General features: G+C 44.3%; 1 protein-coding gene across 2 annotated transcripts in view; it reads right to left on the reverse strand.

Annotated features, from left to right (window-relative positions):
- The window catches only part of RAPGEF4 (Rap guanine nucleotide exchange factor 4), a 378,022-nt gene that overhangs the window by 267,378 nt on the left and 84,031 nt on the right, over positions 1-26,613 (reverse strand). The window contains exon 4 of one of the 2 annotated variants that reach the window (XM_075529292.1): positions 19,120-19,266. In XM_075529292.1, the coding sequence (XP_075385407.1) occupies positions 19,120-19,266 (147 nt within the window). Of the gene's footprint in view, positions 1-11,940; positions 12,321-19,119; positions 19,267-26,613 lie in introns of those variants that run through there. The other variant, XM_075529293.1, reaches the window with a different exon arrangement.

Below are 26,613 nucleotides of genomic sequence, written 5' to 3' on the forward strand. Positions count from 1 at the left end.
GATTGACTCCGGGCAATGTGTCAATGTGGTACCTTGACTTGAGCTTCTTTAAGCAGTGATGGTGAATCCAAGCAAGATGAAATCCTTGACAACGTCAATATCTCCTCCACTGATCACAATGTTTCCTATTGGTCTCGTTGTAAGAATTTGGGTCTCTTTGCATTGACTTGATTTGCAGCCCAAAGTGCTCCAAGTCCACCTCACTTTCAGGAAGCAAGGTTGTATCATCTGCATATGGCAGGTCGCTAATAAGCCTTCCTCCAATCTTGATGCTGACTTCTTCTTCATGTAATTCAGTTTCTCTGATTATTTGCTCAGCATTCAGATTGAATAAGTATGTGCACTTTTCATGCCCACCTTTCCTAATTTTAAACCATTCTGTATCCCCCTGCTCTGTTTGCACCAACACCTCTTGATCCATGTACAAGTTCCTCATGAGTACAATGAAGTGCTCTGGAATTCCCATTCTTCTCAAGGCTAGTCATAGTTTGTTATGATCTGCACAGTCAAATGCCTTGGCATAGTCACTAAAACAAACATCTTTCTGGACTTCTCTGCTTAGAACCAAGATCCATCAGACATCAGCAATGATATCCTTAGTTCCAAGTCCTCTTGGAACCTGGCCAGAACCTCTGGAAGCTTCCTGTCAATGTACTGCTTCTAAATTCATTAGGTGATCTTCAGCAAAATTTTATTAGCATGTGGTATTAATGATATTGTTCTATAATTTGTGCATTCTGTTGAGTCACATTTCTTTGGAATGGGTACAAATATGGATCTCTTCCGGTCAATTAACTAAGTAGCCGTATTCCAAATTTCCTGACATAGACAAGTGAATATTTCCAGTGTTCCTCAGCTTATTGAAACATTTCAATCGGTATTCCATCAATTCCTGCCAGCTTTTTTTTCGGGGGGGCGGGGGGACTAATGTTTTTAGTGCAGCTTAAACTTCTTCCTTCTGTACCGATGGTTCTTATTCAAACGCTACCTCCTGAAATGGTGGAACATCGATTTGCCCTTTTTGGCACAGTGACTCTACATATTCTTTCCATCTTCTCTGTTGCTTCTTGCATCATTCGATGCTTTACTCATAGCGTTCCAATCTTGCAACTCACAGTCTGAATTTTTTCTTGAGTTCTTTTGGTTTCAGATAAGCTGAGGGTGTTCTTCCTTTTTCGTTTTCTAACTCTAGGTCTTTTTACATTTCGTTATAGTATTACTTTGTCTTCTCGAGGTGCCTTTGGAAATTTTATGCTCAGCTCTTTGACTTCAACATTTCTTCCATTTGCCTTAGCTACTCTATGATTAAGAGCACGTTTCAGAGTCTCTTCTGACATTCACTTGGATCTTTACTTCTTTCTTATCTTTTTCATGACCTTTTCATATCTTCATGAATAATGTTCTGATGACTCACAGGTCATCACCCACAGATCACAGGGTCTGTTGTCAATAGTGTTCAATGCAGCAAATATGTTGTTGAGATGTTCCCAAAGTTCAGGTGTGATATACTCAAGGTCACATTTGGGTTCTTCTGGACTTTTTAATTTCTTCAGCTTTAACCTGCACTTACATCTAAGCAATTTATAGTCTATTCCACAGTCAGCCCCTTGTCTAATTTTAGCTGCTAAGAGTGAGTTTCTCCGTTATCCCTTCCCAGAGATTTTAATTTGATTTCTGTGTGTTCCCCTGGAAAAGTCCTTGTGTATAACCAGTTTGTGTTGTTAAAAAAGGTATTTGCAAAACTCTATCATGTGATTTCAGCTTCCTTTCAGTTTCCAATTGCTTTCCAATTGATAATAATTATCAATATATCTTCATTGTACATTTGATCATTTTCTGTCTGAAGACATTGGTAGAATTCTTCATTTTTCATCAGTAGCTTTAGTGGTTGGTGCATAAATTTGAATAACAGTTGTATTGATTGGATTTCATTGAATGGAAATAGATATAATCCTATCACAGACAGCATTGTACTTCAAGGTAGACCTTGAAACATCGTTGTTTTACAATGAACGCACTCCAGTCCTCTGGTTGTGTCATTCCTAGAATAAACCATACGATTTTCTGATTCAAAATAGCCGATACCAGTTCATTTCAGCCCACTAATGACTAGGATTTCAATCTTTATGTGGTCCATTTCACTTTTGATCATTTCTGGTTTCCCTAGAGTCTTTATATGTGTATTCCAAGTTCCTATTATGAACTGATAATTGCACCTGTTTCTTCTCATTTTGAGTTGTACCCCGTGAGCATGAAGATCCCACAGGCCTCACTCCCACAGACTCCATTCACATAACCATGGTACCATGGTACTTTGAGAAGGAAGCTTCCCCTCAGTCATATTTTGAGTGCCTTCTAACTGGTGCCCATCCTCTGCCACTGTCTATGACAATGGCCTGCTTTCTTCCTCAGGCCTTCGGTCTCTGAAGATGTTTCGATTGTATGCAGAAGGGTTTCAGCAGCAATTTCCTCCAAAATGGGCAGCCTATTGCACCACTTGTATGTCAGTTTTTTCATACTGTGGTGGCTTGTGTGTTGCTGTGATGCTGGAAGCTGTGTCACTGGTATTTCAAGTGCCAGCAAGATCACCCAAAGTGAACAGGCTTCAGCAGAGCTTCCAGACTAAGAACAGACTATGAAGAAGGAAAGTTACTAGAGATTTCCCCCAGCCCCTTTTCAGTATAATTGTAGCAAATGGTCTTTGAACAAAGCTGTATGTGGATAAAGCACCCTCAAGCAAATAAACTGAAAGGCATAAATAAAATATTTTTTCCTTATTAGGAACATCTATGATTCCCTCAGAACAATTAAAGGAACAATTAAAGAGCTCATCTTTATGTCCTTAAGATAGTGAAAAAGAGAAAACAGTTATAGATGAACCAAAAAGAAAACGCCTTTCACTTACTCTGGAAAAGATCACACTACTTCTGGATGATATATTACACTCAGACCCAAAACTCACAGCTTTTTGAGGGGTTAAGTAGGACAAGGAAGAGCAAATAACTAGAACCTTCCATGATAAAATCACAACAGAAGACAATCATATGTCATGTGCACATACCCAGAAATGAAATCTAAGGGAAAATTTGTGACAGATCCTTAAAAAAAGGTCTGCATAGAAGAATCAATTGGAAAAAATAGAAACATAAAAACATTTCTAAGGTTTTGAAGGAGTAGAAGTCATGAAGTGAGGGTTTAACGGCTCATCCAATTTATATAGCCATTAAAACACATTATCACTATCCCCTGTTATTTGTCAAATCAGATATGAATGGGCAATAAAGAAAATGTTAAGATTTTTTAATCACTAAAAAGTATAATAGTTTGTTTTGTAGATGAGTTTAATGAATTAAAAATTTAAGTACACTATTCTTAAACAATGAAAAGGAAGTAAGATTGAGTTAAGATATTCAAGGATTTATGGCACAAAGTTAGTGTTTTGATCAAATAAAACATAGAGAATGTGGATGATGCTGGTTACTGTAAGTATGAATGAGTGCTGGTGGAGTGCTCAAGAGCTCAGCTGCTAACCAGAAGGCTGGTGGATCAAACCCACTAGCCAACCAGTGGGAGAAAGATGTACCAGTCTGATTTCCTACAGGTTTACATGCTTGGAAACTCTATGAGGCAATCCCACTCTGTCTTATGGGGTCACTGTGAGTCAAAATAGACTGGTGGCAGTGGATTTCAGGAAGGAGGATTGGTATGAATGAATAAAAAATCCCACCCCAAAATTACAGCCAGTGAAGTAAAATATGAACTTTTTTTCAGTAAAAAAATACAACAGGGAATCTCAACTGAGTTAACAATCAAAGAAACACAAACTACAACAGTGCCAATCAAATGGGAAAAAATATAATGGTCATGTTGACCGAGGGCACATGTTTTTTGAAATCATTTTATTGGGAGCTCTTACAGTTCTTATCACAATCCATACATACATCCATTGTGTCAGGCACATTTGTACATATGTTGCCATCATCATTTTCAAAACGTTTTCTTTCTGCTTGAGCCCTTGGCATCAGATCATATTCCCCCCTCCCTGGTCCTGCTTCCCTCATGAACCCTTGATAATTGATAAATTATTATTATTTTTTAATGTTTTAAACTGAGTACTGTCTCTTTTCACCCCCTTTTCAGTTGTTCATCCCCCTGGAAGGGAGTTATATGTTGATCATTATGATCAATTTCCCCTTTCTTCCCCAACCTTCCCCTTCTGGTATGGCTACACTCATTGTTCCGGAAGGGTTTATCTGTACTGGAACCCCTATGGTTTGAACTCCTCTTTGTACCAATGTACATGCTCTGGTCTGGCCAGATTTGTAAAGTAGAACTGGGGTCATGATAGTGGAGGGGAGGAAGCATTAAAGAACTAGAGGAAAGTTGCATGTTTCATTGGTGCTATACTGCACCCTGGCTGGCTCATCTCTTCCTAGTGACCCTTCTGTAAAGGGATGTCCAATTGTCTACAGATGGGCTTTGGGTCTCCACTCTGCTACCTTCCTCAATCACATCATTATAATTTTTTGTTCTGTAGCTTTGATGCCTGATACCTGATCCTACCAACAGGCTGGTGTGCTTCTTCCATGTGGGCTTTGTTGCTTCTCAGCTAGATGGCGCTTGTTTATCTTCAAGCCTGTAAGACCCCAGACACTATATCTTTTGATAGCCAGGCACCATTAACTTTCTTCACCACATTTGCTTATGCACCTATTTTGTCTTCAGTGATTGTGTTGGGAAGGTGAGCATCACAAAATGCTGGGTTATTAGAACAAAGTGTTTTTGCATTGAGGGAGTACTTGAGTAGAAGCCTAATGTCCATATCCTACCTTAATACTTAACATATAAATATATGTACATAGATCTACTTCCCTATTGTTATATATAAATATATTTATATATGTACATGCCTGTATTTAGACCTCTATAAAGGGCACATGTTAATAGTCATAGTCGGTGTTGATGGTAGCAGAAGAAACACTACTGCGAATGCATGTGATTGTATTGGAGTTTTCATGCATTTCAAGCTCTTTTTCTGGGAATTTATACTATAGAAGCAATTTTCAGTGTGGTCCGGAAGCAGCTAGAAGCTCCCAAGATTCTCAGGGGCTCATAGGTTCAAAACTCTTTTTAGGATAATGCTAATACATTGGCTTTTTAGTCTTATTTTCTCATAAAGATACAGAGGAGCTTCCCAGGAATACATGACATATGACGACTCATTGCTCTGACAGCTAATAGGATGTGTGCTTAATATACACAGTGGGAAGGGAGGGGGACTTCGGGAGTGATTTTCTACCATTATAACACTGTACTTTCAAAAGCCAGACAGCATAGGCAACCTCTTATTTTTAACGCCTAAAATAAAACCCACTCTACCCCTAAAGTTCTGTGGTTGTCAGGTTTACTGTGCTCACTTGGTCTCCATCGGAACATGTGGACAGAGTTTAATCAGGTCACAGCTTGATTAGAAGGCAATGAGATAAATGGCTTTCCAAGGCCCACCCCTTCTCTCTTTCCCCCTGGTGATCAGGCCAGCATTCTGCAGCCTGAGCTAGTCCTTTGCCTCAACTGTGTACTGCGCTACTATGGACTGAGCCAACCCGTAGATCATGTAGCCTTGCCAGGCATCACTGCAGTTCAAGACCTGCTTCACCATGCTGCTGGTACATACATCACTTCACGATGCATACATTTCAAGATCCCATCAGGCCTGCTTCCCTAAGATCCCTCACTACTAACTGTTGCTGCCCCACCTTGCTGGCTGCTGCCTTCAGGCTGACTTTGCTGAAGGCAGATTCTACTGTCTGCTTCCTTGACCTTGGACAGGCAGCCCATATGAATTGAGGGATCTTCAGTACATTAACTGTTCCATGAAAGTGATTTGAACTGAGCTCTATGTATTGGTTTGTGGACTAATTAGCTGTTATATTCATTCTCACTGTATAAATGTATCTATAAATACATATATTTTCATAAGTGTCCTGGTTTTGTTTCTCTAGAGAACCCTGCCTAACACAAGTACTGATCTACATTACCACTTATCTCAGAAGAAATCCCAATTGGGAATTAAATGCCTGTATAAAAGAGGAAGGGGGAAATACACTATAAAATTCAACACACATTACTAAGGCAAAAGTACATTATTCAAAAAACTTGAACACTGGGCAAAGATATCATATAGGTGTGTAAAAAGGGGAACAGACCACCAAAGTCCTCAACTGTGGCTGCCCATTAGCACCACCTGGAAATACTGAAGAAGATATGATTCCCCAAGCTCCACCTTCAAGGTCTCTGCACTTCACGTTTTGGTGCTCACTTACGGTGCTCACCTGTTGGTGTTCTAGTTGTAGGTCTAGAAGAAAGGAGGGGATATTCTAGAAACAGTCAGAAAAGTCTTGTAAAGCATCTGCTGCGGAAGGTGCAATATAAGCATGCAGTTTGACGAATCTCCTCAAATGTGGGTGGAAGGGATTATGGTTTTACTGAAATTAATTTACAGGGGAAAGTGGAGTAATCTCTTCAAACAGAACGGGTATTGCTGTTGACAGAAATGATTCAATGGAATTTAGGGGCCCAATGTCCCCATTTTCCTGATTATCTGCCCATATGTCCCCATTCCAAGTTTCAGCACCCCATTTCTTCTCAATCAATTCCATCACTTCCACATCAGACACCACTCCAGACTGGTGATTCAGTTGGCACTGTTAATTCAGCCACTTTTAAAAGAAGACTCCGGGTTTGGTTTTGGGCACTATCAGCTCCATTACTTCAAGAAATACAGTTTTCTTTCAGGACACAAGTGGAAACCTTGAGATCTCTTATGTGGCACTTGAGCCGTGGCTCTGAAGCCCGGGCTCGCCTCTTTCTTGTACTGCTTTGACTATTGTAATAGTACCAACCAGTCAGCTGGCCTGAGTGTCTCATCTGGACAAATTGCAGGAAAATATCAAAGGCACGATTACTCAGAACCTCTCTTCTCAACAGTGCTTCATCTACTGGTGATGACTTTTTCCATACTAATGTTGCCATTTCTCAGCATGAATTAGCAGCACCCTCTTTACTAATGGAAGCAGAGTTATCAGTGTCTTACTAACGGATTAGATTTGGGAAACAATTTACAAAATTGTTTTAGTTATAGTTTTGTTTCTCTAGGACCATTCTTGGCACCAAATGTTCTTGGCTGGGTTCTCTAGTGAAACAAAACTAGTGAAGCTTTGCGTTAGTCTGGGATGACTAGAGAAACAAGTTCATAGACACTTATTTGTGTATACGAAAGAGATTTATATAAAAGAACAGTTGTATATTGAGAAAACATCCCAGCCTAGTCCAGACCAAGTCCATAAGTGCGATATTAGCCCATATATCAGATACTAGTCTATAAACTCCTCTTTAGACTGACAAGTACACGCAATGTTGAATGCAGGAAGATCAAAGGCCAGTGGGTGGAAAGTCTTGTAGATCCGGTGGTGGTGGAAGCATCTCAGCACTGGTGTATGGTTCCTCCAGCTCCAGGGCTCTGCTACATCAGCATAGCTCCATGTGGCTTGTCAACAGGAATATGAAGCAGAGAGTGTTTTTCCACCTCTAGGAAGGAAGAGAGGAGTTCCAATAATCCTCAGGAGAAGGCCATGGCCACACAGAGGCCTCTTTGGCTATGACCTGACTGACAGACTAGACTCCGTCCCTTTACTCAAGTCTACAGGAGATTATGTAACTGCCATAAGCTGATATACAGAGGGAGAGATAGAGGAAGAGAAAATTATACCCAGAAAATGGCTCCCATACTTGTAGAAGTAGGCGTGTTCCAAGTCTATGGGGCAGACGTTAGGCTAGAAGCTTCTCTTGACTCAAGTAGCGCTGGTATTGATGACCCCAAACCAGCAGGAAGATCACAGACTTGTGGCTGCAGAGGTGAATGAATCCAAAGTGGGAAGGTAAGGCGACAAGTTGCTGATGACTCCCATTATATGCAGGCAATATGGCAGGCCACTGGCTCACGTCCAAAGAACTTGAGGCCAAAGAATGAGCTAGATGCAGGATCCAGAACCAGCAAGAAGCTAGCAAGTTTTCCCAAAACATCCATTGATATTGGAAGCAGACCACATGCCTGAAGAATATTCCTTGATTCGATCCGTGCCATACTTGGAATAAAGGTGTTGCAACCCACCCTAATCTTCACAACTGATTGGCTGCTCAAAGAGGACTCCATTATGGAGGTGATTACTTTGCTTTGAATCACACCTTAGATGTTAAGCGAGTCCTAACTGCCAAGCCACCGAGAATCCTGACTGGGTACATTGATACAAAGTCTTAACTAGCACAAGCTCCTTAGGCAATTCTAATTGTAGCGAGGCTAGGGGCTACAACTATCAAAGCTGAGAGAAAACAAAAGGTTCCTCTTCCTCCTCAAACAATTTGTTTTGATACAATACAAATGAAATGAAATTCTGATACAATTTGAACTGTTATACTATATACTTCCTATTCATATAATTTGTGATTCTGCTTTCTATAATTTGTAGACAAAACAAGGGAGTGGGACACTCAAAGTCAAGGCATAAAGCATGTCAGTAACCAATTCTCATTAGAATATTGACTTGGGCACTCCTGTCATCACTGGTGTTTAAGTAAAAAGCATCTTTATTCTGTAACATGGTAACCCAGGAAGCTAAGTGGCTAACTTTCCCAAAAGTTATTAAGCAAAGATGTGTTAAACTAGGGACCCATAGGAAATTCCCCCCAGAGCACTTGGCCACATCAATTTCCTTTGGAAGGTATTGCCTTTATTGGTTTGAGCTAGAAGCTGGAGTCAGTAAGATCAACCAAGAGCAAAACTGCAGGAATTCAGAGACTGACTCTGTGACAGAATTTCCTGTTGCTTCTTCCCATGTGAGATGCCCTGCCCCAGTGACTGGGCCCTAACCATGCTGTAGCAGTCCTAAGGCAGCTTGGAAACCTCCAGAATGAAATTTGATCTGATGAGAGCAAGGAAGTCCCACGCCCACAGAGCTTTTTACACATAAATTGCTTAACAACACCTCCCAGTCCATTCCACAAATTCTTTCTGAAAGTCTGAAATTTTTAAAGTCTTCCCAACTAAAACTGTCTTTGCCTGAGGGGCCTGATAAAGTGCCGAGCAGGTTTCTCCAGACAAATTCTGGGCGACAAACAACTGGGCATTTGAAATGACAACACATGACACCCTTGGTGGAGGACATGATGATCTTTAACCCAGCCTCCCCAAGAGCCCAGCAAGGAAGAGGAGGAAGGAGCTCATCACAGCCCAAAGGCAGGGTTCAGAAGTCCCGCCCCCTCACTGTGTGGTCAGTCCAGGGAGACAGAGCTGCTGCAATGCTGTAATTTGGTTAACTAACCCCAAACTTTGGGGGATGCTGAAAACACACAAGAATTCAGAACCAGCTTTCTTTTTGTCTTTGAGTAAAATAATAGCCTTGGTGGAAATAAGTCTTCCTGCCCCTTACACGTCTTCCAGCACATTCTATCTTTCTCATAGTACTTTGTAAGCCGGTGGTATTCCTAGGGTCACTGCTACCCAGTGACTTAACAGTTTCAACTCCCCCCCACCTCAAGGACCTCCCCCCAAACCAGATCATAAAGAATCCTTAGTAATATTGGTCCTCATCCATTTTAAGCATAGAAAAAGATGAGATAAACATATAGGTACACATAGCTGAAATGCAACCTTTCTTAGATTATATGAATACTAACAAGATTGTTTTGTGAGGCCTTCCTTCCTATAGTGAATCACATGATTCATTACAAAATTATTAGTATCTGAGCAGAAGACTTGTTCGGATTTTCTACCTGTTTTCCTTTCAGTACTACTTCATTCTCAAAAAAAGTTATGGATGGAGATTCACACATATACTAATTTCCACAATACTGCAGCTAAGACACCAGAACATCTGACAAACTACCAGCAACTATAAACGCATCCACAGCAAGCAGAGCAGCAGGTCCTGCTTAGAGAGCCAACAGAAGACAGCGCATGATGGGAACCATCCTAGCAATGGGGTAATAATGACACCTCTGACAGGCGCAGCTTAGAAGGTTCAGAAAGTAAATTAGCACAGTGTTTTTGCCTTAAACGTATATTGAGACATCTTGTAAGCTGGGTTTACAAAATATGTTGGTATTTTTATAACTAAACAAAACAACCCAAAAAAACTCACAGCCATCAATCAAGGCAATTCCCAACTCATGGTGACCCAGAGAACACAGAGAACTGCCCCCTTTGGGTTTCCGAGACCTGAAATCTTTCCAGGAGCAGTCAGCCTCATTTTTCTCGTGAAGAGCAGCTGCCAGGACGGAACCATGGTGGTTAGGAGATCACAGTGAAACCCACCATGCCATCTCGGGTCCTTGGATATCACCAATTACAAGGATCTTTCTTACTTAAATTGAGTGTCGTTTCTGCGGCAACACTGGTTGCCCCTGTGACACAGTCGTTCGGTCTGCACCTCCACAGCTCCTAGTGTTGCCACTGCTTCGGAGTGCCTTGGTTTCTGACTGGCTTCTTTGCTGTGTTTTGAACCACAGGAAGGCAGACGGCTGCCCAATGCACATCCACAGGGGCGAAACCAAGCATGTTTGTTGACTGTAACAGAACTCAGATAAGGGATTGAAAGCATGGCCTCAATGAACCATGCACTGAGCAGCAATTGACAAGGGCATGCTGCCCAGGAGGTTAGCTGGGTGGGTAAGGAGAGCCACGCCCCATGAGATAAAACTGCAGGGGAAATGTACAGATGTGTTTTACACAATTGATGTATGTATGGATTGTGATCAGAGTTGTATGAGTCCATAATAAAATGTTTTTTAAAAAAATTTTTAAAAAGAATGGTATGAGCCCCCAATAAAATGATTTTAAAAAAAATCTACAGGGGAAGGGGCAGGGGAGGTGGGGAGGAACAAGGTGTCATCCCCCACAGAGGAAAGCTCAGAGCTTCTGTTGACAGCAACTTCTAGAAGGCCTCACTGTCCATCGTGTACCCTCTGAAATGAATGCCTTAAAGGGCTTCATCTGAGAGGAAATATCAACCCATTACAGTACCCCACCAGCAAGCCTGCCAGGCAGCATCTGGGCATTCCTGGCACCTGCTAGCCAAGCCTGGGTCTGTTTAGACCTCCTGGTCATCTTCTGTAAAACAGTGAGGAGAGGCCAGCGCACAGGGCTCTGGTAGCGCTTCAAGTGATCAATAATGTCCAGTAGAGTCTCATCAATACTGAGGACTTTATAGGATCTAAATGGACACAGTACCTATGGGGCTCCAGACCAGAGGAGATAATCACCCTTAATCTGTGTTTTTGTCCCAAATTAGCTTTTAACATAAACCATTCAAATATGTCACTGGATAAAAACACCAATATTTTATATTAATGTGAGCAGTGTCATTCTGCCTGGTTAGGAACAACTATACCCAGGAACCTATTCTAGACCATCAGGCTAAACAAATACACCCATCCGTCATCATTAGAAAAAGAGGAACTGACCCCGCCTTCTCTTGCATACATGCGCACTCTCACTATGGTCTAGTCCAGTGTGACCCACAACAGCGCTATAGGGCAGGGTAGAACTGCCCCCATGGGTTTCTGAGATTGTAACTGTTTACGGGAGTAGAAAGCCTCACCTTTCTCCCATAAAACCGCTGATGGCTTCAAATTGCTGACCTTGTGATTAGCAGCACATCATACACCTACTATGCCATCAGGGCCACACACACACACACACACACACACACACAACTAAGGTGAAGCCAAATCATGGCAATGCAGTGGCACATGTGCGGATCTGGTGCACCATCATAAGAAAACCAGATGTTCCTAGTACAATTCCTCCGACCAAAATGCAAGCAGTGACAGTGAATACTTCTCCCTCCTCCTCCCCTCACTGAAGAAGAAAAAGACCCCTCTGACCTTGTAGAGCATACGGAGTCCCAGCGTCCTCAGCATCCAGTGAGTACCTATCTTTTCTTTAGACAGCCAACCTCCACTGCCAACACTCCCCTGGCGCGTCTATGCGTCTTGACGCTCTCTCGCTCCTCAAAAGGAACTTGGGGTTTGTAGCTCTCCAGGAGAGGTAAGGCAGGAGAAGGCAAGAGGAAAGGGTTTCCTTGTCTTTCTCTCTTTCTTTAAAAAAAATAAAAAGAAGAAGATAATAATTGCCACCTAATAATTCCACCTCCTTTCTTTCTGGATTAGAATTAGTTTGCCACTCGGTGAAAAATCTTGAGGCGACAGGAGAGAGCGTAAGGTCCAAATCATCAGAGCAAGCTTCCGCCCAGTTAAGAAGAATCAACTCTCTGAGGAGGGAGGCCAGAGAGCCAGCCAACAGGATGTGTGTGGCTGGAGTTCCTGGCATGAAGTCTTGGCTTTCATGTTTATTTTGGGATGTATTTTTCTGAGTCCTTTGATGCAAAGTTCTGGACTTGTGAGTAACCCTACAGCACAAGCTCCAATGTTGCCCACAGTAAGGGCAGGCTTCTAACTTGCCTTTGGACCAGTTAGATCTGGGAGGAGGGTGTGGAAGTCAGTGCTTGTAACCAGCCATGGGCTGTGAAGCCCTGTCTCAATGCCAGACTCATGCCACCGATGCCCACTCATGGCTGCCCTATCCTGTCCCTGTGACTGTCCCAGATTGGAACTGTTTATTGGAGTCAAAAGCCTCGTCTTCCTCCTGCGGAGCAGCTGGTGGTTTCAAACTCAGAGCCTTACAGATTGTAGTCCAACGAGTAACAACGGTACCACCAGGGCTCTGCCTCAATCCCTAGGGTCACTAAATGTCCACCTGAAATGCCAATCTGCCATGAGGGTAGAACTGAGCCGCCCACGGCTTCCGAGATGTTTATGCGCTCAGATAGGATGAAGTACATCCTTGGCTTTAATTGATCTGACAGTGAGGGACAGCTAGGACACTCCAATCCACTCCAGCAGGAAAGGTGCCTCTGAAAGGTTTATTATTCTGATGCGGCTTTGGAAAGCCCAACAGCAGAGACGGACATGTTGTCATTTCAGTATTTCCTATTTTCATAGCAGCTTGAAAGATTAGTAATGTAAAAAGGGAGGTTACATACACGCTCACGCACACACACACGGACATATTCTAAGAGAGGCAGGAAAGAGAGATAACTAAAAAGGTTTCTAGTCTCACAGCTGCCAATATATTTCATATGTGTCTGGAAAGAGTGGGAGACCCCACTGAAAATTACTGAAGAGGGACAGTGTAAAACGATTTCTTCAAAAGTGTTCAGTGCCCCTAGAAATATCCCTTATGATAGAAAGATGCCCTCATTTCTTACTTGAGCCATTCCGTTTTACGTCGCATAAAAGCCTGGCACTGACGTGGAGTCAGGTGACAGTAGTTACGGGGTTACAGACATAGTCAAGGAGGTAAACTAGCATACAAACCACGGCACCGAGTAACAGTCGTCTGCGGTCTGTTCTGGCCTGCTTAGAAAAAGATCACAAAATGCGCCGAGAGGTTTCTGGGTAACAAACACAGTTCAGGGGGCACTTGTTGTGAATACGGCTTGGACTACAAACGCGAAGCACTGCTTTTCTTTTTAAAGGACCCCCAGCTTGATCTCTGTCTGTACATTTTCAAAGAATCGTCTTCCTAAAAACGTGTTCTTATTTTTTTGAAGGCATTCAAGCACGGCTCACACTGGACAGCCAGTCCCTTAAACCATCTCATTCCGGCTCCACCCCCTGCTGAGCATTTGTTTTTGTTTTTTCTGAATCAGAATCTACATTTTATCGGATCCTTCAGGGATTCTTAGAGATCCTTATAGCGGTAAGGCTACGTCAGATGGCTGAAACACTGTGGGGAAGTAGGATGAGTGAGGTCATGGAAATGTTCCACATCTTGACTTAGACGATAGTTGTGATACAAAACAAACACACAAATTCACTGCCACCCAGTCAATGCCACCTTACGGCAACGCTGTGGGTTTCCGAGACTGTAACTCTTTGCAGAAGCCCTTTATCCACCAGAAGGGCTGCTCTTTGAACAGCGGGCCGTGCAGTTAGCAGCACAATGCGTAACCACTACATACCCCACCAGGGCTCCTGGGTGGTTGTGCTGGTTGGGTTTTAAGTCCACCTGAGTGGGCCAGGATTCCCCCACCTCTCCAACACACTGTGGTCACCTCCATGATGCTGTGGAGCAGTCACGCAGCTAATGAGCTCACTGTCTTGTTATAGTGGAGGGAAGTTTCATTTCAGGACTGGCCAATGACGCTGCATGCGTAGCTTGACAGTGTGATGGAGCTCACTCACTTCTACCGCTGGGCCTGGCTCCTGCATCCAGTCATCGAGGCCTCCTGTGACATCACCTGCCGATCCCAGGAGCCATCAATGAGCTGCTGACTTTGGATGCACTCGGCCGATCTCAGATCCGCTCAGCTGTGCACCCACCAGCCTGCGGTCTTCCTGCTTCATCTGCCTGCTTCTTGTGCTTCAGACCCTGCAGTTACAGCAGTCAGAAGAAACCTTCCGCTGACCATCTGCCCCAGGGACTTAACCAGACCGGACGTACCCACTTCCTTTCTTAACAAAAAATGTCTTTCTATATTTACGTGGGGGTACCAAAAAGAAAGCTGAATTTTTTTTCAAAGCTACGTATTTACATTATTTTACAAAACAACCTTATCACCTTCAAAGTACTCTCCATTACACTTAATACATTTGTCAAATCTGCCATTCTGTACTTGAAAACATTTTTCACATCATCTGTTTGGATGGCTGACAGCACCTCCCTCGATTTTTTCTTCACCTCTCTACATTATCAAATCACTGTCCTTGCACGTCCCTCTGAATTCGCTGACACAAAAAGCAGTCGCAGGGAGCAAAGTCAGGCGAGTCAGGCGCCTGGTGCAAGAGAGGCATGCTGTTTTTTTTGCCAGAAACTGGCGCACTGAGATGGCTGTGTGAGCAGGTGCACTGTCCTGATGGCAAAACCAGTCCCCTGCCTACCACAAATCGGGCCTTTTTTTGTCGCACACTGTTATGCAATCTTTTCAGAACCTCTAAATAGAAAGCTTGATTAACTGTCTGACCTGGTGGGATGAACTCCAAATGCACTGTGAGTTGACATTTTCGTCCACTTGAGAAGTTGACGGGCATCCGGACCCAGGTTTGTCATCAGTCCACATTTCACCTCTTTTGAAAGGAGAGAACCACTCAAACACTTGAGTTCTTCCCATAGTGTAAGCTGTGTTCAACATCACAGGAGTTTCTGTGGCAATTTTCCCAAGCAGGAAACAAAATTTCACAGCTGCACGCTGTTCTCTTAAATTGGCCATCACAAGAAAACAAGGTTCAAGCAAAACTGCTTTTACCAAAAAAAATCACTGTGACCAGAAAGAACCTTCCCAGGCAACACTCGCCTAGCAGGAAAAAAGCGTACTACGAAAGCTCTGCCCAGCGGAGCTTTTTTCCAGGTTTTTGTTGTTGTTGTTCTTGTTGTTGTTTAGGGGTTGATGCTCCCTTGTCCACATGCATGCAAGCATCACTGGGTTTGCTTCTTTAGAGAATCCAGCCTAATACCAACAGTGGTCTTATTAAAATGTGGATTCTGATTCAGTCTGTTTTGAGTGAAAAGGCAAATTCTCAGCAGGGGAAGGAGCCTGCTCCAATCCCTGATTTTGACCCTCGATACAAGTTATCTAGTTTTCACTCTTTGGAACCTTTGGCTTAACACTGACACTGAGCCAGAGCTCTCACCTGGCCAACAATAGGCACTGTCTTCCTTCAGCCATCGCATGGCTCCTTTACCAGCCTCCTGAAGCAATTGGTGGTGGGTTGACAGCTCTATCTTAGGAATCAGCTGACAGCGTGAGCTTGGGTGTTCGTCCTTCTAATACTTGTCAGCCGCCAGTACAGTGGATGGCTGATTTAAAAACCCAAGGCTCTAACACACCCTGAAGAAGATAAGTTCTCGTTTATTAAATATGCTGTGAACAGATTAATTATATATGTGTGCTGTCAATGGGTTGCCAATATCCAAAGAACAGGAATAAATTTTACTTAATCATATAGCATACCTTGAAGCTACGTGACTTACTTGTTTTTGAGTGCTATGCCTTTGGAGAGGAAAAGAGAAGTCCCTTCCCTGGAAGACAGAACTCTATTCATTGAATTCATCACTACCTAATACACAGGAGATATTCAACAAGCACTTGTAGAATAAATGAACAGTAGAATAAACATAATTCAGTCTCTTTTTATTCAGAAGCTACTCCGGAATTTCACAATTTCTTGGGATCATCATGAACTATATATGCACAAACAAGTCCATTAATATAGTTCTAATAGATTGCTAGGTAATGGAATTTATTGCATTTTCACGTGAGCCAATTAAAACGCTGATTGAGCACCTAATTCCTGCTCTGGACTTAGTTCCAGGAGCAGGCAAATAAAAGGAAGTATCTGATTAATCTCTTGTACTCACCAAGATCCCAGGCCTCCACCTCTAACAAAAAGAGGTTGGAGTTTTCCATCCTTCCCAGCTCCGTGAAGCTTGGCCCCAGCACACCTAAGTCTCTGACTGAGGGGATGTGAAACCACACTCTGAGGTTACGTGCAAGGTGGGTCTGACGGAGCTGCAAAATTGTGTGGCAAAGTTTTGGGTAGCCAGGGAAGCCCTCAGTAGCAATCATTCCATTTAATATTTTTTCTCTAAGGAAAATATAGGAGCCCTGCTGGTGTAGTGGGTTCTAATCCCCTAGCTGCTTGGTGAGGGACAGATGAGGCTGTCTGCTCTAGTAAGGATTTAAAATCTCAGAAACCCAAAGGGGCAGTTCTACTGCATCCTCTAGGGTGGCTACGAGTTGGAATCCACAAAGTGGCAGTGGCTTATTGGAGTGAAGCGAAACATCTGTGGAAGAGCCATAAACCATATTCAGATACAATGTGACCAAGGTATCAAACAGTGATGCTAATAGGAAGGCAAGTAGAGGCTTCCTCTTCGATGTTTTCTCATCCAAAGTGTTTGAACTTGATCTAAACAAGCCTTTAGCTCTAACTTCGGTTTACAGGAAGCTGTGGAGTAAAGATATTTTAAAAGGTATCCTGAGAAAAGCACTAGATGAATCGTGGATTTGGTAGAAACTGCCCTGGCAGCGGAAACCACGAAGACATCAGGCAGACATTAACTCAGATAACAATCAACATGACAGGGACCCCCTCCCCCCCAGCCCAGACGGCTTGGCTGCAACAGGGGCTCGAGCGTCAGGACCCTTGTGAAGAGGGCACAGGACCGGGCTGGGGTCCCTTCTGTTGGACAGAGGGTCACTGTGAGTCGGAACCTGCCTGCCGGCACTTGCCAGCAGCCATGGCAATAAGGGTTTGGGGAGTGGAGAGATAATATCAAAGATGTTTATAGAACAACGGGGGGGATGTAAAGCAGAGACCAGGTATTGGCAACAGTAAGACACGCTTGTCCGTTTTGTACGTGAAATCACGGCCCGGTGGATATATAACAGGATCTCTGTTTTAGTATCGGCTGAGTGGTTGGGATGAAATGTCATGAGGTCTGTCCTGGGTGTGAAAGTGGCTCATCTAAAAGGGAAGGCGAGAGGAAGTAAACGCGGTCACACGTTAACCACTGCTGGACTAGGTAGGGGTAGGTGTGCGGTGCTCTTTGGTTTTCTGCTATATTTGAAACATTTTTAATTTTTAAAAGTTTCTTGGATGTTCATAGGTAACAACTTCTCAGCGACTTTCTCAGCACACTGAGGGTTCCCAATTAAAATCATTTTTAAAAGTTTTCCCTTGGATCATCAGCAATTTTGAATAAGTTAGCCCAGACGAGAGGTAGGGATCATTCTTATTCTTCAGCCAGTTTTGTCCAAATTCCTCCTTTGAAGAGAGTTTTTTCAAGGCTTATTTGCCCCAAGCTTGGTCCCTTTTAATTGACAGAAAAACCTCTCCCCACACACCTCATGCAAACCCACTTTGGCTTCTCCTTCCGAAAACTAGCTTTTGTCTCTGAACTTTGCCAAACAGCTGGAGCTCTTTAATATTTTCTGAGAGGAGCATTTCAAACAAGTCGTCCCGCAATTTATTCACGACTGCCAAGAATAAAAGTCCCAGGTTTCAGCTTGCAGGCCTTCCTAGGCTTTGCGTGACTTGTAAGGCAAAGCCCCCCTCATTCGCCTGCGGGCTGGCTCCCTTAAGGCACCCGACCGTTTGTTTGGCTCTGGAGGGAAAAGGGTTGATTACACAAAATTCTTTTTTAGATCAAGTTTAAAATCTTAGCCACACCGGGACAAGTGGCGAAGCCTGCCAGCTCCGTGGGTTAACACGTGGACACACTGAGCCGAGGACAAAGACAAGGAGCAGCCGCAGGTTAAAATCAGAACCTTAAAGGACTGAGGAAGAATGGGCAGGAAAGATGCAAGGCTTTGCAGGCCTTTATGAGTGCTCGATTTGCCATGACTGCATAGAGGAGGAGGGTGGGTGCGCCGTCCCTCGAGGAAATGAGTACAGCACCCTAAGGGTGCTGGCAAGCCTCGGTCCATGCAAAAGCCCCCAGGACCACTCGCCTCCACCCACCGCTAGGCCACCTATGCGTTTGTAAGTAGGCAAGTCACCAGACATCTTCAGGCACCTCCATGTCCCCTACCTTATTATAGGGCGCATCATTTTTTTAAAGCATTTAAATGAAGCAGATGTGAACCCCATTCATTCCACTTTACTAGGGAACGTGTCAGTGATGATTTTTCAAAATGCAGAAAGAAAATGTCAAAGTATTTTGTTCCCTAGTTTGGAACACATCTGTGGAATCGGAGGGGGGGAGGCGGACGACATAAAACACTTTATGGTCATTCAAGAAATAATTATAAGGTATGCCAGACGACAGAAAATTGAGCAAGCACTAAATTTTTTTTCAAAAAAAAACCAGAAAGAAAAGAAGGATGTCTTGTGTCAAAATGGCTTTTTCTCTCCGTCATTTGAAAAGCAAGTTTTGAAAATCAAATTCCACCCAACTGGCTCAGAAGGAGACACATTAAGGCTGGACTGTAATGCCATTATCCACTTGGCAGCTCTTTCCCCGCGGAGGCGGCATTAATTGACAAGGAGGCCGGGGCTCACCTCCCATAGTGCCCTGAAGTCCTTCTGCTCGATGCGGAGCAGCTCGCTGCACTCCCTGGTGACGATGGTCGCATGGCGGGGCGTGTTGTCCAGAATGGACTCTCCAAAGGCCGTCCCAATCCCCAGGGTGCAAATGGTCACCGCGTCCTGAAAGATCCCCAAAACCGGTCATTAGAGCCGTGCACACTGAGCGGGTGGGTGACGTTGTCTTGCCTCATGGTAGACACAGAACATGGAAACAATAAAACACACAATTCGATTTTGCTGTTCAACAAGTCTTGCCAAACATAGACCCACCTGCTGCGCCATCCAAACCAAGCTGCCAACCATCCCCATCCCTCAGAGCTTCTGCTCACCCTCCTTTCCAGTCTGGACCCTCTTCCCAGAGGTCATCAACCATTTGGATTTCTGGGGCCACAGGAGTTTTGCCTGCTCTAGAATTTCATGTCAGAAAAGTCACTCAAGATGCGCTTGCTGTGTCCGGCTTCTTTCGTTCGACAGAACGTCTACACAACACATCCACGCTGTTGTGTGGGTCAGTCGTCAGTTCCTTTCATGGAGGAGAAGGCTCCCACGTGTGGATAAGCCACCATGTACGTATCCACTCTCCTGCTGATGGGGCTTTGGGTCATTTCACGTTGGGGGGTATTTTGAATAAGGCTGCTAGCAGTAAGTTTTAGGTACAGGCTTATCATCTGAGGTGGCTCCTCTCTGCTTTATGAGAAAAGGGAGGATCCATTGAAGATGAGTCCCAATACTGTTTTAAAGAGAGGGTATAGTTGGAATGTTTAAATAGGAAAGTGGAAGAGGAGCTGCTGTCTTGTCCCTCTGTCTTAAGAAGAGGAGGACACTGAGGGACACAGTGCTCCATTCACATGGCCTCAGTTCATACCCTCAGTCACCACGGCAGTCAGACTCTCATCCCGACTTAGAAACTACAGTTCTAAGCTTACTGTGCCATGCTGCCTCCTGCAGCCAGAGGGTAGAGGAACTGTAGTTGGCCTACTCTTTAAAATGGCATGAGCCAAGAATTCAAAAGTTTGGAATTTTTTGTGCGATTTTAAGGTGGTTTTTTAAAAAAAAGTAATTTCCTTTTTGCATGCAACATTGGTGTTAATGTTTGGGTTTAATATCAAGTAATCCCAATAATGCAACTAATCCTTCAAAATCACCTGGACATTAATTTTGCAAAACATTAGCCACGTTCTCATGGCAAATAAACTACGGAAGATACACAAGGGTAACTCTCTGCGTTGGAGACCAGAGTCTTCCTTTCATGCGTCTAATACACGATAATAGGCAAATGTTATTAAGATCAAGTTAGTGACTCTGTAATCACATTACTAAGACAAATGCCCATAAGAATACAGTTCCCTGAACCATAGCAAATTGCCTCTGCGCAGATATTACCATATAAAATTGTGTTCAGGAAAATAAAATCAATAATATCCTGGAGAAGAATGAGAGATCAGAGGGAATTTAAGAATAGCCCCCAACACATTTTCCAGAAAGGAAGCTGCAAACAAGTTCAGTCAGGAAAATATCCTCGGGGCTGAAAGAACAAGACTCGGAGGGTTAGGCGCGTCTGTGGAACTCTCAGATTCTAACAAACAGAGTTTGATGGATCACAAACTTTCACAAATTCTCCAGAAGATCGGGGGCCCTTGAGCTCTCCTTCCCACTTCATTTTCCAATCACTGTAACCCTTCATTAATGACTTTCCAGTGTTTGTCTCTATTTTGAAATCAGAGAGAGATGGACACTTGGTATTATGGCTGCCACTTCAGTATCTAACGTGATTTGCAGAACTAGCCGAGCAGAAGGCAAACGAGTTATTTGCACAGTCTGTGGATTAGCCAATCTTTGCCTTCCTTCCTCTCATCCTTGTCACCTAGAGCTTGTCACCAAAACAGTTCTGAAAAAGCAAACGCACAGTCACCGAGTCAATTCCGACTCATAGTGACCCTATAAGACAGAGTAGGACTGCCCCCACTGTTGGTTTCTGAGACTGTAACTCTACAGGAATAGAAAGCCCCATCTTCCTCCCTCAAGATACCTGACCCCCGTGAAAAAGAGAGTGAAAGTGAAACTCACATGTCTTCCTGCTGGTAAAAAAAAAACTCTTACAAATCAGGACCAATAACTGCAATTGTTCCTAAGTTTTCCCCGGAGTGTTAAAGCTTACCAATAAATTTCAAAGGAACTCCCCCACTAAGAAAGAGCAGAAAGAAAGGGCTGATGGTCTCCTGCCAAAAATTAGCCAATGCCAACTCCAGGCCAACTGAGTGCTGTGCCACTGTGCAGGGGTGGGCACGGGGTGGGGTGTGGGCGAGGGGAGCTAACAACAGGGCTTCTGATGCACAACACAGTGGAGTTGTGTTCGGATTGTAAACTGCACACTTGGAGCTGGCTCGCTGGGCAAGGACCTCCACAAGGCACACGCAAGGCCACCCCAGCCATGTGCGATCATGGATTCTCGCTTGTTTCTGAGAACCCACACACCCCTCCGAGACATGAGCGTGGGACCACTCTGTCAGACTGGATCCAATGAACTTGAAGAATTTAAGAGTAAGTAAAAAGGAAACCCCCTGCCATCAAGTCAATCCCAACATAGTGTTTCCGGGGCTGTACATCTTTATGAGAACAGGCAGACTCATCTTTCTCCCGTGGGCCGGCTAGTGGTTTGGGGGGGTGGGGGCTGACTTTGGAGTTAGCAGCCCAATGCGCACCACCCTAGGCCGTCAGAGATCCTGGGTGGATTCCAACCACCACCCATTCAGTTAGCAGCCAAGCACCACAAGGGTTCCTTCTAGGTGCTAAGCCTTACTTCTATTTGTATCCCAGGCGAGGCTTTGCAATACAGATTTTAGCAGATGAAGAAACATATTCCAATGTTCTCTCACCCAGCAGAATCGGTGTAGGATGCTCAGCATGTACATTGAAAAGCAGGACACACACAAGTCGGGGGTGGCAGAAGCACTCTTAATTTGGTCTGTGGATTGTGATGAGTTGTAAGAGTCCCCAATAAAATGATTTAAAAAATTTTTTTCTTGGTCTGTACAAACATCTAACCTAACCTTCCAAGAATTCCAAATATGAAACACTCGTTCTGCCAAATGTGGTGTCTGTTGCTGGAAATGTCCATCACTGGGTATTCCACTACAATCTGCTTTAAGCTTACACAGGTCCAATTCTTACTGAAGAGGAGCCCTGGTGATGGAGTGGTTAGGCATTGGGCTGCTCAGCACTAGGTCAGCAGTTTGAAACCACCAGCTGCTCCTCTGGATAAAGAGGAGGCTTTCTACTCCAGTAAAGAGTTCTACTCTTGGAAACTGGATGGTAGTGAGTTTGGGGTTTTTTTCACTCTGGAGAAATACTGAAGGAACTCTGTTGGTGCGGGTCAGGTAAGCACTGGACTGTTAAGCATAAGGTCAATGGAAACCCATCAGCCACCCCAAGTGAGGAAGATGAGGCTGTAAAGTTTTAAAGTCTCTGAAATCCTCGGTAGGGAACTGGCTTGATGGTAGTAGGTTTGGTTTGATTTTCTGTTATTTGGAATTAAAGACACCCTAGTGACACAGTGGGTTAAGTGTTGGGCTTTTAACTGAAGGGTCAGCCGTTCAAACCCACCAGCTTCTCCATGGGAGAGAGATGAGGCAGTCTGTTTCCATAAAGATATGCAGTCTTGGAAACTCTATGAAGCTATTCTACTTACCCCAAGAGGGTTGATAGGAGTTGAAGCAGACTTGACAGCAGTTAAGCAACGGGGTTCAGAAGAATAGTTTTATGCTATACTCATTTGCAGATAAACATTCAGAGCCTTCCACCAGAGCGGGCACTCAAGCTTCCAGCCCCCTAAACTGTCAGAGAACTTGGGCTGTTAAAGCCATCCATGGGTGGCATTTCTATGATTGCAGCGTGAGCGAGCTGAGCCAGTCATCTGAAAGAAAATGCTTGCCGTGACCGGAGCCTGCAGGAAGCAATCAGCCCTGGTCCAGGGTCCTGAGCCATCACCACTGCGAAGGAATGGCCTGTTCCACCGGAAGATGGCAACCGCCTCTGAGGACCTTCACATGTGAACTGAAGATGGAAAATCACACAAGTCTTCAGTGTGTGATGGTGGGTTTAGCAGGCCCGGCCAGAGGTCCTCACTCACCCTGAGGGGCACGTTCAGCTTTGTGGACAGGACCCACGCACACTGAAAGCTGTCTGCCCCTAAGTCGGTGGTTCTCAACCTTCCTAATGCTGCGACCCTTTAATACAGTTCCTCACGTGGTGGTGACCCCCATCATGTGGCTACCTCATAACTGTCATTTAGCTAGCTATGAATCGGGCGACCCCTATGAAAGGGTCGCTCGACCCCCAAAGGAGGTCTAGACCCACAGGTTGAGAACCGCTGCCCTAGGGGGAAATCGCTGACTTGAGGCCAGAGTACTGGCAGTTAGTATGTCAAAGTAAGGTATAATTTCCACCAAAGAGGCATGGAAGCTAGAAGATAAATACCCCAGCTTCATTAACCCTGCCAATTCTTAGAGGGACCCCTGAAGAATGGAGCCCAGGGGCCCACCGGAAAAACCCTCTCATGTACACACTATATTGCCTTTCCGTCCTTGTCTCGCTGCCTACTCTAGGTCCTACATTACACTGAAATGACTAGAGAGGGGCGGGCGGGCCGGGGTGAAATCAGTATTCCCAGAGACACATCTGTAATACCAGCCAAAGCCACTGCTGCCGAGGTGATTCCAACCCGTGCTGTTGTGTGCCACTGAGTCAGTCCTGACACACAGCGACCTTGTGTACTGCACAACGAAGCAGCTCCCCGGCCCACACCACCTTCCCACTGGTTCTTATGTTGGAGTCCATTGTTGCAGTCATAGGGTCCATCCATCTGGTCAAAGGCCTTCCTCGTTCACTGGCCCCCTGCTCTACCAGACTAATGAGACGGCACGATCTTCACGGGAGCAGATGACCTCCTCTTTCTCCTTCGTGGCTTTGAACTACTGACCTTAGGGTTAGTAGCCAATTACCAAACCCATAGCACCACCAGATTGTCTCTTAGCGTTCAAGAACAACTTTGAAATCGCTCTCCTTTGGGTAGCATGTGGGAGGCCTTCCTGGTGTTGGAGTTAGTAAAGCCTATCGGCTCACCAAAGCCAATACTTCTTTAGAACAGCGCTGTTTTCTTTACAGAAATCTTCACAATTGTGCCAATCAATACTATCACGATAAATGGAGAAAATATTAGAGTTGTAAAGTATTTCATCGTGCTTGGATCCACAGTCAATGCTCATGGAAGCAGCGGTCAAGACCTCAGACAATGCATTGCATTGGATCAATCTGCTGCACAAGACCTCGTGTGAGCGCTGAAAAGCACGGACGTTACTTTGAAGACTAAGATGCATCTCACCCAAGCCATGGTATTTTCCATTTCCTCATATGCATGTGAAAGCTGGACATCAAATAAGGAAGACCAAAGAGGAGTCAATGCATTTTAATTATATTGACAACAGATATTGAAAGTATCGTTGACTGCCAGAGGACAAACAAGTCTGTCTTAGAGGCACAGCTAGGAAAATTTAAAAATAACTAAAATAAAAGAAGTATAGCTAGAATGCTCCACAGACAGAAGGATGGGGACACTTCATAGGATGTACTTTGGACATGTTATCAAGAGAGACCTGTCCCTGGAGAAGGACATCATGCTTAGTAGAGGGAATGGAAAACCTGGAAGACCCTCGAAGAGGTGGCCTGACAGTTGCTGCAGCAACGGCTGCAAACATAACAAAGGTTGTGGGGGCGCAGGGCTGGGAAAGGCTTCTGTCTGCAGTACATAGGGCTGCTGAGTCGAACCAACTTGATGACACCTAACAATCATAACAACAATGGGTTCATGAGGTCCCCAAAATAATCACCTGGGGCACCTCATTCACATACCCTCTGATTTCTTACACCAATCTGCTGTCTCTCATCTCTCAGCCCACACAGACCCTCTCCTGCGTGCCAGACCTCCGTACTTAACGACCCACTGGCCCTGGGAAGTACACACCTGAAAGTGCAGCAGTAGGCAGGGGTCTCCACCTGTGGGAGGGGAGTGCTGTGTCTCAGCACTTCACCCACGCCACTCAGCTGAGCTCATGCCTTCAAACTGCTCAGCATCAATGCTCGTGAAGTCGGGGATAGTCTTACTGCCTGGTAGGATTCCAATAATCTGGCACAGCCCTCATTGTTGTTGCTGCTTTATAGGCTGAGGACCAAGACCATGGCTAGCAAGTGAAGAGTTGGACCCTGATCAGTCTAAAGATTATCCTTAGATGGCCACCTGACAGGCTAGCAAAGCCCTCCCTGATGGAAGGCAGTGAAGATCAGGCAAAGGAGACACAGGAAGCATCCAGTGTCAGGATGCTCAGTGGTTGGTGGAGAAAATGACAACACACTCCCTAGAAGCAGCTGAGCCTTGGAAGAGCTCCATTCAACGCTCATCTCCACCCATGACCACTTGGGGAGCTTCGAGGGTCAGTATCCTCATTTGTGACAAGCACATACTCTTTCTTACAAGGTTCTTAGTAGAATGAAATATTATTCATAAGATCCCATGTAGCTCTGGCAGCCCTGAAACATAAGCAAAAGACCAAACTCACTGCCACTGAGTCGATTCCTCGTCACAGTAACCCTGTGTGACAGCGTAGAACTGCTCCTGGGTTTTCCAGGGCTACAAGTCCTGATGGGAGCAGACAGTCCCAACTTTCTCCCGCAGTACATGGCAGGCACTTCATAAAATCATGGAAATCATCATGTTTTATTTAGTCCTATCAATCAAAATGTGTAAGCTATCCACATGTCTAAAAAAGCAAATCACACTGTCCATTGTCTCCCTTCACCCACCTTTCTGTTATTTGTCACCCACTTGATCAAGGGTTTCCAAAGGTGGGAGAACGAGGAGGGAAGGGAAAGAAGAGGAGCTGATACCAAGGGCTCAAGTAGAAAGAAAATGTCTTGGAGATGTGGATGGCAACATATGCACAAGTGTGCTTAAAACAATTGAATGATGGATTGTCAAATGATTTGTAAAAGCCCACCAATAAAATTATTAATAAATTAAAAAATTAAAAAGCAACGGATATTTTCCTATCCTTGACAGAACCAAGAATCTCTCTGTTCACTTTGCTGTTCATCTTCAGTGAAAGGCTGCCTTTCAGACTTAGTCTCCAAGTTTCTCTGTGCCCCAGTCTGGATGTCGAGTGGTTTGAAGGATCAGCAAAAACACTCCAGCGCTCTGGGGGGAGCTTATATTCAAAGGGAGCCTTCTGACGAATCCTGCTGTAAATCAAAGAATCCTTTTGTACTGCAAGTAATCACTCCTTAATTTACCCGCTTTGTACTCCTGAATCGTGGTGTACTGGCTTCTCTTAAGGCAGGCGCTCCAGGAAGAGGCATTTTATTTGCTTGTTTCATAATAAACAGAGCCACAGTATAAAATGGAATGGTGCTTGGTAT

This window comes from Tenrec ecaudatus, chromosome 13 (assembly GCF_050624435.1).
Source record: "Tenrec ecaudatus isolate mTenEca1 chromosome 13, mTenEca1.hap1, whole genome shotgun sequence".
NCBI classification, from domain to species: domain Eukaryota; kingdom Metazoa; phylum Chordata; class Mammalia; order Afrosoricida; family Tenrecidae; genus Tenrec; species Tenrec ecaudatus.